Raw genomic sequence first — 18010 nt, 5'->3', positions numbered from 1 at the left:
GTGCCTGCTGCTCCTCTGAACTGCTGACGCCTGGATGGGCAGCTCCAAGGCGGGGCCATAGGCATTTATTTAGTTCACTGCAGCAGATGATACCTTTAGTGCCACAAACCACCCTGGAGACAAGTTCTAATCGTCTGGGAGAGGTGATTATGTCCAGTTCTTCCTCCCCAAACCTCCCAGACATAATTCAGATCCAAACTGGAGAGACAGGCAGGCACACAAGAGGGGATCCCGGCACTGCACAGCCCCTCTGAAGCCATGTACAGGAGCAGCTTCCTCCGTGAGATACGTAAGGAGAAGTATGAGCGGTCAGATGCCTACGATGAGCTGCGAGGCTCCCCCGAATTTGACAGTTTGGCCCAAGCCCGGGGCTTGGAGAACCTGCAGGAGCTCAACGAGCGCTTCGCCAGCTACATCAACCGGGCGCGTGTGCTGGAACAGCGCAACACTATCCTGCGCAAGCAGCTGGAGACCTTCCAGCGCATGGATGAGCTGGTGGGCTTGGATGAAGCCTTTGCTGGGCAGATTGAGTTCAACCGCCAGCGGATGCGGGAGCTGGCTTCTGACCGAGCCAAGCTGGAGCGGGAGGAGAAGGATGCCCAACGCATGCTCGATGAGTACCGCAACAAGTAAGGCTTATGATCCATGGAAGATGGGTGGTATCGTTTCCATAGTTAGTCTTTGTAATAAGGATGGTTTCAGTGTCACCAGCTACTTCTTGTGCATGGGTGATGCCTCTCCATGTGTATCACACTTGTCAAGAGGGATGGCATGTAAGCCCATGGCGAAAAGTAAGGTATCAGGACTTAGGGAGCTGCAACTCTGCCTTTTATGGTCTCACTGCTCCTAGATGAGAAAATGCCCTCTCCCTTCCATGGCAGCAGCCCTGGCACATGTTGGTTACTGTTGTTCATTAGCCTTAGGAGAACTGTGCTCTGAGTTGCAAAGAGGAAATAACTCATTTGGGTACGAGGTGTCTCAAAGCAAGTCTTGGGTCTGAGTAGCCCAGAGTTACAGATGCCAAACATGATCCTGAAATGTGCAGGAAATCTCAGAGAAACTCTTATTTACAGCCACTATGAAGAACCTGGGCCAATCTGTGCCAACCACATCTATGATGTGATGTGAAAAGAAAGGAGATACATTTTTTACTGGTGTGTGTGAAATTTGCCCTCCTCTTCTTTTTCTTGCATCCTGTACTTTTGTCTAATGCCACTAAACAATATGAACAGGCTTCCCCTAACCTCACTTCTTTAACCTCTGTGGCACCATAAATCGAAGAACAGGAGCCTCAGATGCTGATAGAGATGAGTGCCTTCCCTCCAGCTACAGGCAATTTTGGTCGCATAGCTTAATTTTACACAAGAGTTGGTGAGCATTGCTCATAAAAGGGCTACTTAGAGGACAAAAGAGTTTAATCCTCTTGTTACTCATGGGTAAGGGATTTTTAACCCCCAAAATGTCTAGCTGGCTACTTCATCCATGAAAATTTGGCACATTGCCAAATGACACACTGCCACATGGGGGCTGTAAGCTACAGCAAACCTATAGAAATGCCAAACCCTGACCTCTCTGTCTCATCTGGCAGAAGAGAATAACCCGTCCAGGTGCACTGAGGCTTATTGCTGCCAGTGGTCAGATGTCCACAATGTCTAGACTCAGTCCCAGTGGGTAATAAGCACCTGATTAGGCAGAATTGTATTCCAATATTTATGAGCAGGAAATTCAACTATGAGTCAATGCTGTAACATAGCTGTTGACTCTGGTACTTGTACATGTGTTTTTATTACACAGTGTCCATGAGTATTTGACTAAACTCAATACTTAATTTTCTAGCTGCATATTAGTTAATAATCTGTGTGAATATTACAGGATTAGTAATATGACACAAAGTAATTTACTTTTATTAGAGCTGCTTTATGCAAACTGTAAATAGGCGGGGAATAATACAGGACTTTGAAAATCCAGAGGAGGAGACAACAATGGTCTGAGCTTCCAGAAAGCAAGATTTAGGACCTGGTGAAGAGGTAGTTAACTCAGCAGCTGTAAACAAAAGTAAGAAGGAAACTTTTACTATATCCCAGCCAAAAATTGCAATTTAAAAATTAAAGATACACAGGGCTATGACAGTGGAAGGGCAGTGGCTGTTTTTTAACCAAATTGTACCAACTGGTTTACATCAAGAAGTGAATTTTGTTGGGTATTTTTTCATGAGAACTGCTGAATTTGACTACAAGAGAGACATGCAAATTTCTTCAGTGTGTGAAAAACTTGGTTTGGTTTTGAGTTACAAGTTTTAAAATAAGGCCAGTGCTCTGGTAACGTGTACTCTACCATCCTTATGGCTCTGATTTCAGCTCCTGAAAGTTATAAATAAAGCTCCATAAACAAAACATGGGAGGAATAATCTTCGTGCCCTATTAGGGGCTGCTGAAACCAGAAACATTCCTGTGCTGAAGACCTTCTCTCCTCCTTGAAGTCCATTCCATTTCCAATGGGCACTGTGGGTTTCTTGCTTCATCTTGAACCATAAAGCTTTTAGTGCACTAGGATTAACAAAATCTCTTAGAGGGGAGCACTGTGAATCAATTAATTGACAAGTATCTGTGTCCTTCACTAATGCAAAGAATTTTAACTCTTACAACCCATTCTTTCATTCATCTTCACAACTGGAGAAAAAGATTTCTATCTAAGTGAACCTTTTAAGATACATTTATATAAATAGGCCTTTTAAAGTTGCATTTAGACAGAATAGGGCCTAAGACTACCGTGTCTGTACAATTAAATGTCCATGAACCTTTAAAAAGTAGAATTTACATTAAAATTTATTTTTAAATCCTCTATAGTCACATTCATAGCTTTTCTCATTCAGATTAATAGTTCAGACTCTGTACCAGGGGAGAATTCTTTCTGTTGAACTTGCAAAAAAAAAAAAAAATCAATGCTGGGAATAGTTTGGATGTATCTCATAATAAGACTAATTATGCTACCTTTATTGACCACTGTTACAGCAATTGCATTTCTCCATTATATTGGGAGAGATGCTGGAATCCAGATTTTAGTGGCCTTGACTGATTAACTTCAGAAATTAAAAGTCTTGCTAATCAGTTGTTTCATTAAAGAATTTGTTCTCTACTTGTACAGTGGATTTTGAACATATTATATGATTCCTTGGAAGTAGTTGGACACAGAAATTGGCACAGAGTTCTCCAAGATGTGCTGCATGGTAATACTCTGATGAGCTTACACCCTTTGTGGCCACACTGGAGACCCAACACATGCGAGAAAACAAATAGAAGTGGGAAAACACGATAGCTAGGGTAGGGAGGACTTCATTGGCAAAGCTGCCTTCCAGCCGTGTCTGCAGGGATTGTCTTCGCACTGCTGTTGCTTATCTGGTGATACGAAGGAATTTATCCTGCTGCAGCTGACGTGAGGAGCATTTGCCTGCCCTACACATTTTCCACACACTGCCAGAATCTTGTCCTGTGGCTGTCAGCTGCTCATCAGTGGCTTCTTGATAATGCAGGTAGAATCTGTTCATAAATCAGCAGAGCACAGCCCTCTTGGGCTCATCTGAGCATTCAGGGTATGACCCTGAATGATAACTATTACTGACTTGTCCATCATCCTTGTAGGACCTCTGTTTCATAGTCTGTGCTGTCCTTGGCACCCAAATTGCTGCTGTCTTGTGAGAGAAGATTAGTGAAATGCATCAGAGAAAGGGAAAATTACAAAGGTAATAGCCAAGTGGTGCAAGAGTTCAATAGGATTCAACAGAGAGGCACCATTTTTTTTTTTGTAAAAGGCTCAGGTTTGATGCCAAATTGAGTATCTGGCTACTGCGACAGAGGTAGGATCCAAAAAAAGAGGTGATGGAAATCCTTAGTCCTCTCATTTGCTTTCTCTGAGCCTGGCAGCTCCCTCCCCTCCATTTCTTTTCCCCTATCCAAATACCCCAAGAACAATCAACATCCCTTTTCTTTCAACAGTCCAAAAACTAAAGCTACCTGACTAGGGGACAAGGTTGGTGTTTTGTTGGGCTTTTTTTTTTAATGAAGCAGATTAATTTAGTGGTTCTTAAGCTCCAGGAAAGTCTGACCAGCAACCATCTAATAAAAAATTTTTGGACATGTCTAGCTAAACATCAAAATCAACTTTGAAGCATAACAGGGATGCAACTTGTCAGCCATTGCACTTACAGATACATTTCAGCAGACACAGAAGCATCCTGAGGTCTCTGAACGATTTCAGAGAGGTCCATAGCACTTACGCACTGTGGAGAAGATCAGACATCACTTGAAAGAAATTCTCCTTCAAAGGATAATCACACAATACTAAGTCTCTCGCTGCCAGGTAGATTTACAGCTGTGTGGCACAGCACATATTTGTGTTATTTGAGAGTGAAGGAAAATGTAGCTGAATGTTTTAGTCATTGAAAAATGAGTGAGGATCTAGCAGTGAGGGAGATCTGAATTACGTTAGGGTTGAGGTTTAGACACTGAATCCATCAGATAGTTGTATATTACTGTAAGTGCAAAACCAGTCTTTTATTGTAACTGTGTATTTGATTTTTCACAAGATGACACAATTTGCTTTATTCTTACTCAGCTGTCAGAAAGTATCTAAGTTACGAAAGTACTTACTCTCAACTGCACACAAAAAAAATTACATCTATAGAAAACTGGTTGGAGGTGAGCTACTTGGTAAACAGCTGAAACAAAGGCAATCTCACTTTTGAAGTTGAAAAATATTGTATTCTTGGAAGTGAAACTGGTGTTAGTACTATTTGGAAAAAAAGGACATTGTTTTAATCTTATCAGTAATTTTTTGGAGTGATAATGAAATAAAACCTCATCATTTTCACTTGGTTCTTTGCTGCTCATGCAAGAATTGAAAACAAACCAGTGGCCAATCTTGATTTCAGAAGAAGTTGGTAAACCAAAGCACTAGGTTAAAACCATTTCCTTGTTCTGACAAGTTCTTCCTTTGTGCTCCTGCTCAGTTTGTGAGTGACATCATCCACTCAGCTTTCCAGTATGTGTTGAAAGAGATGAGAATAACACTGTTTGTTCATCCTTCAGGAGATAAAAAGGAAGAACTGAGATTGACACGATCATTATAACTTGATCCTTGAGCAGGTTCAGTCCAGGAACTGTCAAAGTTCCCTGTTGACCTGAACAAACCCCTTTGATATCACCAGCACATCTGGGCTGGATCAATGGTTTCAGAAGACAGACAGGAACTTATGTTCAGTTGTGAATTTTGGTTTGTATTGGTGTCCATTGTTTTTACTGGAAATGAAGGACCCTGTCCACCAGAACTGACTTGTCACCCAACAAAGTGTTTCTTGTAGAAAGTAAGATAATGATAGCTTTTTTATATCTCTGTACATCTATTATTTTAGGGAAAGTAAAATGTTAAACTTAAAGGGTTAAGACTGTATTTCTGCTGCTATTGGAGTTTGATAATGATGGTAAAGTCTCATTGCCTTGTATTACTAAGTCACTTCTGGCTGGTTGTTTTTCAGGAGCTTTTTAGTTTGTTTCTTTGTTTCTTTGTTTTTTAATGGAGTCTCATTAAACCACATCTACTGTTAAACATTTCATATGAAAATTACTTTAGGAAGGAATAAATTACAATAATCAACAATTAGGTGTTCCAGTCTATGGCTAAAAAAATTTTATAGAAAATTATTCTATTTACATACAAATGCAGAACCCTAATTCTTAAAGAATATATGCTGTTGCCTCAAACCAAAGATAAACACATTATATATCCATCTCAGCACCAGGAACATGCACATTATGCACTTGTGGACATTTCATAAAAACATAAGAATAGCTGGCTAAATGCAGTTCTTATTAAGTCTCACCTTGTTTTGACCAAGGTAATATGCAAATTACCATTAAAGGGGACACAAAGCTTGATCCATCTAAGCATCCTAATGCAATGTTGTTCCTATGTTGTCAATATATGAAATTGCAATCTTCATGTTTAATGTGTCTGTCATAAAAGTGATAGCTAAATGTATGCCATTTCATTGTATTCTGTTACATAAGTTGAAGACAAGAATTTAGGCAATTATGAAATTACTCTCAGCATCTGGGACCAAAAAATAATTAATGCTAATGCATGAATAAATCTTTTGGGCCCTTTCCAGATTCATGTTCTCCTTTAGCATGAAGCATATCATGTGCATGACAGTGCAGATAAAAAGGCAGGTTGCAGAGGAATGAACTCCTGAACTTTCTCTCCATTTCTCTACTTGCAGATACAGAAACGAACGTGAATATCAGCAAAAGCTGAAAGAAACTCTGGAGCGCCTTAATAAAGTAAGTCTGGGGAAATACCAGGGGAGAGATGCATAATTTTTTCCTTTGGTTTCATTTACTACAGCGAGCTGCTTTGAAGAAGCAGTAGGAACATAAAATGTCAGAGCAAGGCATTTCTTGTCATTATGCCCTTCTCCATCCTCCCCCTCCCTGAGCCTTGTGTAAGTGTTTGAGCCTTGGCATGTGCATACCTTTTCCCCATGCTTTTTAAATATAGCTACTGTATTAAAATACAGTTAGTAGTAATAATCATGCCATGAAATATTGCTGATTCAGTCCATGGTTTGAAGCCTGGTATCTCTCAAAGCTCCTTCGTCACCTGCAGGATATGGTCAGCCCTTCCCAGGACAGACCCTCAGCTTCCCATTAGGTTTCCAAATAAAAGAGAAGGCACAACTCCCACTGGTTTGTTCCTTTTATATCAAGCTGCACTTTCTTAAACTAATACCATGTGAAAAGCAACATTAAAAATAGCAACAAACATTTAATATAATATAAAGCTCAGAGAAAGACAAAAGTTAGTTGAAGTATTTTGGAAGTTTCCAAACCAGGTCTGTGAAACTGAAAAATCCTGATTTATCCTCACTTGCTGCTAGCCTTTATCTGGGTGAAAAAGATGGTATTATATCTTTTTTACTTTGACAGGTTATCCTTCATCTTCTGTACTGGGAAACAATTAAAGGTGGATTAAATAGAGATTATTTTTTAATTTCTTTGCTACAAATGGATGGACCTGCTCTGCTGGAGCATTTTCATATCAATGATATACATGTTTTTTAGAAAGAAAAGACAGAAAGTGCATTTTAGCATTTCTATTGCCAGTGAGCTCTTGACATCCTGCATCAGTTCTGTTTTCCAGAACACCCTGCAAAACCTTAAAAGATTTTGTGAAGGTAAATCTTTTGTAAGGGGTTGTTGATGCTGGTAAGTCTGTCTTCACAGTTTCTCTCAATGAATCTGTAGCTAAAGAAAAGTGAATTGATTTACCAACCCTAGGCATAGCTTACAAAGTCTTAAAGCACAATGGTGTTTTTTATCCCAGGATGTCCCTGGCCATCCTTTTTGTAGCAGCTCCTTGCACCGAGCATAAGTGCTTCAGGGAATACAGCTGGTTTTCTCTACAGAACCCAAAATATAGCCCGAAAACCTGCATGTGCAGGTGCAAACTCATTCTTTATCTGACAACTGGGAAAAACACTATTTCTGGAGAGATCTAAAGAATTTCTCTTCCACAGTAAATGGAAATATTGCTTCAGCAGGTGGACCAGTGTTCTGGAACCATCACATAAAGCAGAATGGCTTTTCAGAAGTTGAGTGATTAGCAAATACTGCAAAGTTCAAAAGAACATGTGTAGACACTGCACTGTCCTGATAGACAGCTCCATCCGGAAGCTGGTCTCTTTGAAAGCATGGAATAAAAGCAAAAGTATTTTTCCCCTTCGACGGAACATTTGGAAAGCCCAAAACTGCTTTTGTTTATTGCATGCAGAAATATTTGCTTATAGGTATTATCTAAGGCTTGGGGTTTTTTTTGGCTCCCTCCCAAACCTCCCAACATGGCCATTGTCCTGCTGATCTTCCTCTCAATAGGAAGGGAGAGGAGTGCAGAAAAGCAGTGGGCATTCCTGATGGCTGACTCTGAATATGCTGGGTTGGATGTGTCTGAATCAGCCGCTGGCTCACAAAGCAGAGCCTGCTGGAGAGTTCTCTGCCTGGGAGGCTTAGCAGCACAATGAGACAGCCAGCCTCTACATATTTTTGGAACAGCGCGTGATGTATGCATGCAAAAGGAAAAATCCTCTTCTCCCAGTTATATGCTGCACCCACAGATCTCAATGGTTTGTGTGCAACTGGTGATCTGCTCACAGAGGTATTTTTACAGCTGATAATGGCACATGGGTCATTTGAATGACATACCTCTAAATACTTTTTTTTAAATTCATTGAGTTAAATGCAGAAAGTAGGACTTTCTTGAGGCAAATTGCAAACTGGTGGAGGAACTGACAAGTTTTATAGAGTTGCTAGGAAGATTTAGTTAGAATCTTTTAAGATGCTTTCTCAAAAATTGTATTTTACAGTCTTAGTTAATGTCAAACCTAAAAAAGAAATAATGCATTAAATAGAGATAAAACACATCAATACTCTTACATGTTTATAAAATACATTGCCAAGTTCCATGGAAATTATCCTAAGTTACAGGGTTTGTGTTAAATAACATAACATAGGAAAAATCTAAATTAGGCCTTTGAACAGAATGGAGATTTCAGTAGATTTAAAGACCAATGACACTCATACATCATGGTAATATGGTTTGTTCTTTGAACTAATTTCATGTCAGGAAATTTTGTTCTTGCAAATCCAAAAGTATTATAAATTTGTGCAGTAAGGTGATTTTTTCTAGGCTTGGTGAACTGTCATTTTTATTTCCAGAAATGGCTCCAAACTGACAAACATTTGTGGCGTTTGATAACATACCAAGGAGAGTGCAAATACTTTGAATCATTCTGTGTTTTCAGAAGGACTTCTTTACTAGGGACCTTAAAAAGGTATCAGGATACCTCAGATCTTTCCACAACACTAGAGAAATCAATGCCTTAGTCTGCTGATGTAATTTAAGACTTATCCTCCATCTCAAGATTTTAACATCAAAATCCAGTATTTCAAATTTCATTCTGGTAGTATTATCTTGGTTCCCAGCATTATTTTGACAGTGCCAGTGCCAAACTGTACTGTAAATTACATTTGTGCAGAATATGGTAAATATGATGCCTCCTGTTTATTGGTTTTGTGATACTTCTTTGTCTCCCAGTAGGCTCTAACACTCCAGGCAGGCTGCTCTGCGTGCACAGTGACTCATGCAGTGCCTGTGGGACTGCTGTGGGTTTGGCACTCCAGCCACACATACCACCATGCCACATGTCTCTGCATTGCAGGAAGCTGATGAAGCCTTGCTGTGCAACCTGGAGCTGCAGATCGAATCCCAGTTCCTGCAGGATGACATTAATGCTACAAAGGACAGATACAAGAAGGTAACTGGCTGAATTTGCTGTCTTCCTTGTAGAGATAGATGTAGAATTTTGCCCTTCTCCATGATCAAATGGTGGCAAATTAAAACAAATTGCATTTGTGTTTTGATGGGTGCATATAGCACCATTTATTTTCAGTGAGCACAACAGCTGGATGTCCAAACACACTTCTCAGGGTCCAGTCACTACAGCTGCAGCAGAGCCTTGAATTTGTTAACCTGTTATCATGGTTTAACCCAAAGTGCTAATCAAGCTGTCTTATATTTCATGCTAGGGAAGCTGTTGCTTTCATTACTCAAAGTTTTGGGACAGGGCACTCCAGATAATCAGTAGACATATGCCTGTGGATGTATGATTCCACTGCAGCTGACTTTAAAATATATTGCCTTCTTCCTTGGAGAACTGTGAGTCTTGGCATCAGACCACTGTCCCATATTTGCTGCTTTTGAAAAAAGTGACTCTTTTTTTCAGGTCACATACAAAGGTATTTGTGATTCTTATTCTGGAAATCTCCTATGAAATTGGAAATCATGGAATCTTTAATTAAGACTGTGAACTGCATAGTCCTTAGCCAAAAGTCTGTGGAAAGATGAAACTGTTAGCACTCCTGCACTGAAAAGCAGGTATAAAATCACATTCCTAACCCAAGTCTGAACATTAATTGGACTTTTATATGTTAAAAGCATATCTAGAAATTGGCCCCAGGAGTACATGGAAATGTCTACCTTACTATGGCATTTTCTAATGAAAATATTTTCACTTCATCACAGAACCTCATGGAAATCCAGACCTACGTTAATGTCTTGCAGCAGATCATCCAGACAACTCCTCGTGTGTCCCCAATAACCACCGGCATATGCGAGGCAAGTATTGCTGTTGGGAAATATATGCAGCTCTAGGTAAGATAATGTTTACCCCTAAAGTGTCCCAGATCCTTTAACTTCTGCTCCAAGGTTAGGTGAAAACTGTCAAAACAATGTGTAAGTACTGAATAGTGAATATGGGAGAAAAAAATTAACTGTGGCTTTGAAAAACAGTATCAATGAGGAAAGAGAGATTAGCTTTGTTAGGTGCACTCCAGCATATGTATTAGCCCCAAAAATGTGTGGTACAAAGGTAGTTGAAGTAGTTGTGCTTCTTCTCTGAGGAGGAACTGGCAGCATATATGATTATTTGAAGAGAAAGGAAATCTTATCCTGAAGGGGTGAGATGTAGTAAAGATTTAAATCAAATTAATTAATACAGACTAGATGAAAACTTGGTGATTTCCACCAATAGGAGTGGCTATGCCAGGAATGTTCATTACTTGGAAGAAGATGTGAAAAGGTGTGAACAGGGTCTAAGCTGTACTTTTACAGGTCTGCCATCTGATATCTTTATTCTTAAAGCCATGCCACCATTCAACAGAATTTGACTCCAGGTTCAATATCCACTTTTTATCTGTCTTTTGCTGTTTGTCTTTACAAAGACTTAAATAAGTAGGTAAGAGAAGTAAATAAACTTTACTTGTTTATTTCCAGTAGAGCCATTTCTTTTGGCTCTTTTTAGGAGTGAAACACACTTTTCCTATACACACAATGTTTTCTTCCAACCAGGAAAAATTAATAGCGGAGAGGAGGATCCCTGTTCTGCAAAGCCAGCTGGAGGAATACAAGAGTATCCTCTGCCAGCTACAGGCACAGAAATACAAGCTGCAGACAGAGGTATTGTAATGACCAGCTGTATACACAACCATGTTGCTAATGAACTGCTTTATTTATGGTCACATGGTAAAACCTCTAACATGGCTTTAACATGCTTGTGTTAACTTGGTAGATTTGGATGTAGGTTTTCCTTTTAGATTTCCATCTTTTTCTTCAGCTGTTTAATTCCCATTCTCTCAGTGGAACAAATTGTCAGGTTTAGATGCCAAGGAAGGGCTGTAGGTATTGTAGGTACAATGAAGCTGTCTTTCCTTATCAGAGTGACCAATGAGGGAAGGTTTTCACAAAGAAACTGGATTCCTGCAGAACAGAATCAGCAGGATATTGTGGATGGAAAAGTCCTACAGGGCTCCTATGACTTTCTTACTTGCTGAGCTCTGGTTGGAAATTGGCTCCATTAAAAGTGATGGGGAACCCTCAGAGCTCTGCCCAATCCTTTCTATTGTTGCCACATCCAATGCTGAACTTGCTGTTTGAAGGACCAGATAGGTTTGGTGGGTAAACTGAGAGGGCTGTTGAACTACATTTGGCTTTCTGCCTTCAACCATGTCACTATTAAGCACTTAGCCAGCATCTCTCCTGTGCTTGGACACTACCAGCAGGAAAAACCATATGCTTTTTTTTTGCCAAGCCCTGATTTGTAGAAAATGTTTGGCCAAGACTTTGACTAGTCCTTGCCCATCTCCCAGCCAAACCTGCACTAAATCAACTTTCTGTCTTCAGCCAGTGCCTGTAAAAATGAGTACAGTGCAGGGCTGAGGGTGGCAGGAGGTAAAGGAGCAGCTGAAGGTTGCAGTGGATAGAAACCAGATCTGAATAGTTGCCAATGGCATCTCTACCTCCACACAACTGAGTATTTTTCAGCAGATGGGGTGGAAAATTACCCCAAATATAGTTTCCTTTGTGCCTTGAGTTGCCCATCCAGGTGAGAGGAATGAAATATTAACAAAAACACCTTTTGGTGGGGTTTTGGACTCCTTTGGACAGCATATCAGCAGCGTGTAACTTCCTGAGCATAACTTCCTTCATCAGGGTCAGGACAGGTATTTTCCTTGGTCTCTTTCTCACATCTGATGGTCTGGTGGAAAGGACACATGAACTCTGGGATGGACAAGAATCAATAAGGGGATGAGATAGTGAATCAATATAGAGAAAAAGGGGAGGAAATCAGCCTTCTGCTAGCAGATGGAGAGAGGCAGTCTTTGGGGAATTAATTGCGCTGCTTTCAAAATCAAATCTTCCCATCCCATTTAGAAAGAGATTATTAATTAATTTCTTCTTATGACTTGAGATTAAAAGATTGAAATAGCTTTATGAGTGGAGGTCAGCAACCCAGTCACTTGTGATGGTGAAGGCTGGATCTGATGACTGAGGTGTCGAGTTTCTTTGCTGTCCTATTTCTGGACCTGATAGCCATGTGCCTGAGAGGTCATGGACCCTACCTCATGAACACTGAACAGAAATGAGTCTTGGTCCACTTGTACACTACAATATAACCAAACTAATGCCAAGGCACATGACTGCTATATTTAGGCTCTTAAAAATATTTGTTTTTTAATCTTGCCAGAAGCATATAGAAATAATATATTATTAAAGAATTAATTAGTCACTTATTGCCCAATTAACTTCTTGTGAGTTCATCTCTTTGAAATGTAATTTTTTAAAAAAGTGATAAAATAACTATTATAAGTAACTAAAAATAGCAGAAGAAAGTGAGAGCAGAGTTACAGGGTGAAATATCTGACCTGAAACTCAGTCCTTGTTTTTGGAGGGCAACTTTTGCCACTTCCTGGTTGATGTGCTTGTTGGTTTTATCATTGAAGTAAAAAGACCTAGGAAAGGAGAATTCTTTATTTGAAATTAGACCTTTGGTCTTATTTGCCCTGTCTGCAGACCACAGAGAAGGAGTGGGTATTTCATGAGCTCATCTTCCCAGTTAAGAACTTTTACTGTCCTTATAAGGCCCTGCCCACTCTGATAAGTTATTGTTTTTTTAATAAATTAACAAAGGTAGTGAAATTACTCCTGTGTTTCAGCAGTGAAGTATCACATTGTAAGAAAGTATGACTTGCCTTTCATTATGCTTAAAATATGGAGATGGTGAATTTTTCAAAGCTGCTTCTTTCACCCCCAATTTTATTTACCAGACAACCATGCTGGAGCAAGCAATTAAAAACACTCAGGAGAGTTATGACGATGAAATTCAGCTTTACAATGAGCAGATTGAAAACCTTAGGAAGGGGATAGAGGAGGCTGAGAGGATCTTGGAGAAGTACACCACTGACTGCCGCCAGCTGGTGATCTACCAGCAGTCCCTGGAGAATGAGCTGGAACGGTACAAACGGATCATCGAAAATGAGGACAGCCGGTAAGGCTGGATTTCTGGGCACTCACAAAGTGACCAGTGATCTCCTTTATCTCCTTTGAAAAATGTATGTTTAAGCACATTTTATTCACCCAAATTTTCACACCTTTCGCTGGTAGATATCTAGGGACTAAATATCTAGGGATATTTAGAAATCTAAATAGATGCAAAGTCTGCTCAAACTTCTGCCAAGGAAAGGGTCAGAGTTGTTTTGAGCTTCTCCTGAGCATGCAGTCTCCTTTCCATATGCTGTCCTGGCATCAGTGTACAGAGGTCAGGAGCACACAAAAGCAAACTGAACATCCTCTCCTCAGATTGGGTATTGGTGACAATTGCTTGACATTACCAGCAGGTTGATTTTTGGAGGGTGCAGACAAAGCAAATGTTTGTAAAACAAAGCATTTTTCACAGCAAAGACATTCCTCAGGCATGGAGAGAAAGAGGAAAAATATAAAAATTGGCAGGGCTTTGGGTCATGCTTAAACCTACAGAGGAGCACTACCTCCCTCTAATGTCAATCATCAGCCACAGTGGAGAAAAGAATCTTTCACAGCAGCAAGGCTAGACCCATGAGCACCCAAACTACTGCTCCAGGCTGTGCAGAAGATGCGGGGGAAGAACACTCACTAAATCATCCATCCTATGTGTGGAGAATGGGAATTTAATTAATTTTCAGGGTCTCATTTTGGACACGGAGTTCTAGTTGGAAGTATGTCTACAGGGTAATTCTCAATACCAAAAATCGTATTGACGCAGGGTCTCTGATAAGACAAAATATCTCAAATTCCAGCAGACCATACTGGGGAGGCCAGAGATACAGTAATTGTTTTGCAATAGGCCCACGTCTCAATTTTAATTTTTAACCCTTAGTTCTACTGACTACTCAAATGTTTTCCAAGGAAGACTGCTCCAAATTTCCTCTTTTACCAGCCAGCATGATGAAAATGGATTTACAGTTCTTGCTGACCTCTGGTAGGCTTGGATTGACTGTTTGCCCATCTAAAACCTTCCCATCTTTTCAAAGTGCCATGCTAAATGCAAAGCTGTTGCTACATGTTGTAATCACTGGTGTACTTTACCTAATGGATTATCCCATATCTTCTGCTGGCAGAAACCAGCCTCACTCCTTTGAAGGTGGTCTGGCTGTCTTTTTCCAAGACAAGAAACAGGTTCCTGTCATTCTTTTTGACTCTTCACCATAGAGTAGTACATTTATTTAACCTCTGTACTTCAGTTTGCACAATTTTACTTGCTTTCACTGCAAATGGTAGCGAGAGAACTGATCGATGCACATATTCTCCATAGGTTAAACTCTGCTATTGCAGGAACCCCAGTCACACTCTTCACACAGATATACCGACCTGCCCAGCCTCAGGTTTCAAGGGGAAGAGGTAAACCTGTGATGTGTCTTTCTGTGTCTGTCAAGAGAAGCATCATTGCATTTTAAGCTGTCCATTTGTCTTTAATATGGTCACCAGTTGTGATAGCCTGACTACAGGCTTGTAAATGCAACCATTTCAGCTTACCTCAGCTGGCCTTGAGACAAGCTGTCAAAGGCCAAAACCACAAGCAAAAGCATTTCTTTGCTAATTTCTACAGTTTACTACTTAGTCCAATCAAGAATAAAATCAAAAGGCACCTGAAATAATGGAAAGAGCTGCAGATTTTGTGTTGACTCAGAATGAGTCATTTGTTTGCGCTTCAGTGATATGCAAAGAGCACCCAGGCATTTTGAGTATAACAGGCAGGCAGAGGGCCCCTGTTTTCCTGTGAATGATGTTTTTTCTATGTTGTATGTTGGCTTGTTAGAATTAGGATGCTTGGAAACCTGGTGACAAGGAAATGACCAGGGCTAAATTAGCAAGACTACTCTTAACAAAGCAATTGATGTGATAGGGTCTAACATATGGGATGACTGAAATCCAAGGCTCACTGCATTGAGAACAGAGACAAACATAGTATGAGGGATGTTTTTGGAACGCAGCTGAAATTTTTCTAGCTGCTATGTGAACTGTAGCAGTTTTATATTAAATGGGTCGGTAATGCCTGAGGCCAGATCCTCAGCAGTTGTAAATAACTACTATTGTGCAAAGTGGTGTTTTATACCTGCAGGGGATTTGTCCTGTCTCTAGACACACCACAGATTTCTCCTGCATGAGGAGCAGGTTATTTCATGTTTGCTACTGTACTGTGGCAGGGGACAAAACAACTGCCTTGGGGAAAGTACGTTAATATCAGTCTGTCCCCGTGCTATTGTAATTACCAGTACCAATTCCTGCCTCTTCTGCTCTAGCTGCTCATGCTGTGGAAATCAGTAGCCTGCCTATGCTCCTGCTGCTGCTAAGCTATCATGGGTTCTGCGGCTACTGATTGCCCAGGAGCTCAGAATCAGCCTTTGGGCAGGGGGTTCTAAGAACTCAATGACATTATCTGAGTGTTGCCATTGTGCGTGGGTGGCTTCTCGGGTCTGTGACCACCAGCCACTGTTGCTCCCCCCTGACATGACTCTCAGCATCTCCATACTCCAGATTGTTAGGAGTGGAGGTGCCTGGCTTGCTTTTAGCCCTCTTGGGATACAAAGGGTTCTCCACCTGAAGTAGTGAGGGTAAGAGGCAGCCCTAGCATTTGCAGTGACTGTATTCAAGCACTGTTTGTTGTTTCCTTTGCTTTGATTTTTCTTTAGATATCACCCAGGCCATGCAAGACATTGCCAGTGTAAAGCCCAGACAAAAAGCCCTGACAAAGAAAATTGCCAGGAAAAAGGAGCTGATATCAAAAGACATAACTGACAGTCACTCACCTGAAAGAATGCATGAAAGAACTCTGGAAGGTTTTGACCAAGATCAGATGGAGTTTAGGCATGAAGGCTCAGTCAGATGCGAACCTGAGCAAGAAGGATCAGAATTTGATGAAAAAGAAATGGGCCCAGAGGATGTCCCTGATGGAGCCCAGATAAGTAAAGCCTTTGACAAATTGTGTAACATTGTGAGGGAGAAAATAAGAGTCTACAAGAGACCAGAGGCTAAGTCTGATGCCCATCCCAAAGGGCGCTATGTGCTGGTGACAGGGGAGGAAGGCTATGAAGAACCGTGCATCTTGGCCCCCTCTATCCCTGCTGGGGGAGGGATCACAGTTTCCACTGACAATGGGAAGGTGATGAATGGTGGTGATGTGGAGCCCATACCAGAGCTGCCAGAACCTGCTGAGCCATCAGAAAAAGAGAAAGGGGAAATCTGTGAAAGGAGAGAAGAGCTTGAACTCCCAGACAAACAGAAAGAGCAGGGGAAAGAAGACGTGCTTGAATGGGGGAAAAAAACAAGAGGAAAAATTGAGCAAATCACAAAGTATCCAGACATCTCTGAGCCTGAGACAGTTCCTTCCCCTGGTCTGATAAGCCCAACTGAGCCAGGACTCCTTCGAGAGACAGAATATGAGCGAGAAGATAAGCAGGGCCTTTTGTTCAGGGAAGCAGCCTTACCTGGCTCTATGAGCTATGAGAAGGTGGAGGTGGTGGAGTCCATTGAGAAGTTTTCAGATGACAGAATTCAGACGTATGAAGAGACAGCAATGATTGTCGAGACAATGATAGAGAAGACAAGCAAGAAGAAACCAGGTGACAAAGGCTCTTAAGTGACACATACCCACTGATAGTTGACTTGTCTGACATAGATATTAAATGACTGGTTTTTTTTCCTGATCGAATGATACAGTAGTGAGATTTTTGCTGTTTGGTATGGAACAGATTAAAACCTTGATGGCAATTCTGTCTGATGTAGGCTCACCTTTGGTGCAACAACCATTAGCACTCTCCAGGGCACGTCCTATGCAACTGATTTTCATTATTAGGACACATGGAAAGTAATTATTATGACAGAGCTGCCTGGCTTTCCACAGTATCCAGGACAAATTTGCATATTCCTCTACTGCTCCTATAATTGCCATATGACCCCCCCACCTTTGAGACAGCTACAAATGTTAACTTGTGACATCTGGTTCATTTAATAAAAGTTTTGCCTTCTACTGAAGATACTCACTGTGGGTTTATTTTGCCTATAACATTGACTAACAGTCCCTACTTACAAACATCCTCTGACTGATGTGCAGGAGTTTTTCCAAGGAAAGGAAATAACCTGTTACAAATAAATAAATAACCTGTTACAAATCTCCCCCTTTCAGAGTCTTTAAGTAGCAGTGAGCTTGGCAGACTTTTCTTTTTGGAAATAAACTTCCTGTACTCTAAATGAGTTTTTACTGCAGATCTTCTCAGAATAAAATTCTCTGCAGGGAGATATCTCTTATAAAAACCTACTATTTGTTCTTCACCACCACAATTTATGTACTTATGAATGCCAATAAGCTTTTGAGCAGACTGCAGTCAAAGACTGTGTGTTTTGGTGTTTTCTTTTTAAGTATTCATGCTGCCAGTATCATACTGCCACAGGCTCCTGTCTGACTTGCAGTCACATGGAGCTCCACAGGACCGTTGGAATAAGCATTATCTTTCCACCTCTCCATGCCTGGGGAAGCAAAAAGCAACACTTGCAGCAATAAACTCTCAAAGCTCCCAGAAACCTTCAACAC

General features: G+C 40.8%; 1 protein-coding gene across 1 annotated transcript; it reads left to right on the top strand.

Moving 5' to 3' along the window:
* Window positions 1-28: 28 nt before the first annotated feature.
* Window positions 29-17450, top strand: BFSP1 (beaded filament structural protein 1). The gene is made up of 8 exons (XM_033055716.1): window positions 29-629; window positions 6275-6335; window positions 9269-9364; window positions 10132-10224; window positions 10957-11064; window positions 13212-13432; window positions 14735-14820; window positions 16113-17450. The coding sequence occupies exons 1-8, from the start codon at window positions 259-261 to the stop codon at window positions 17057-17059; spliced, it is 1983 nt and encodes a 660-aa protein (XP_032911607.1). The 5' UTR covers window positions 29-258; the 3' UTR covers window positions 17060-17450.
* The last annotated feature ends 560 nt before the right edge of the window (window positions 17451-18010 follow it).

This window comes from Catharus ustulatus, chromosome 3 (genome assembly GCF_009819885.2).
Source record: "Catharus ustulatus isolate bCatUst1 chromosome 3, bCatUst1.pri.v2, whole genome shotgun sequence".
Taxonomy (NCBI): Eukaryota; Metazoa; Chordata; class Aves; order Passeriformes; family Turdidae; genus Catharus; species Catharus ustulatus.
The sequence above is the reverse complement of the archived record's forward strand: the minus strand, read 5'-3'. Positions and strand labels throughout refer to the sequence as shown.

Coding starts and splice junctions, on each gene's coding strand:
- BFSP1 (XM_033055716.1), top strand. CDS start 259: ATGTACAGGAGCAGCTTCCTCCGTGAGATACGTAAGGAGAAGTATGAG. Junction 6,336..9,268: donor CTCTGGAGCGCCTTAATAAA/GTAAGTCTGGGG, acceptor TCTGCATTGCAG/GAAGCTGATGAAGCCTTGCT. Junction 11,065..13,211: donor AATACAAGCTGCAGACAGAG/GTATTGTAATGA, acceptor TTTATTTACCAG/ACAACCATGCTGGAGCAAGC.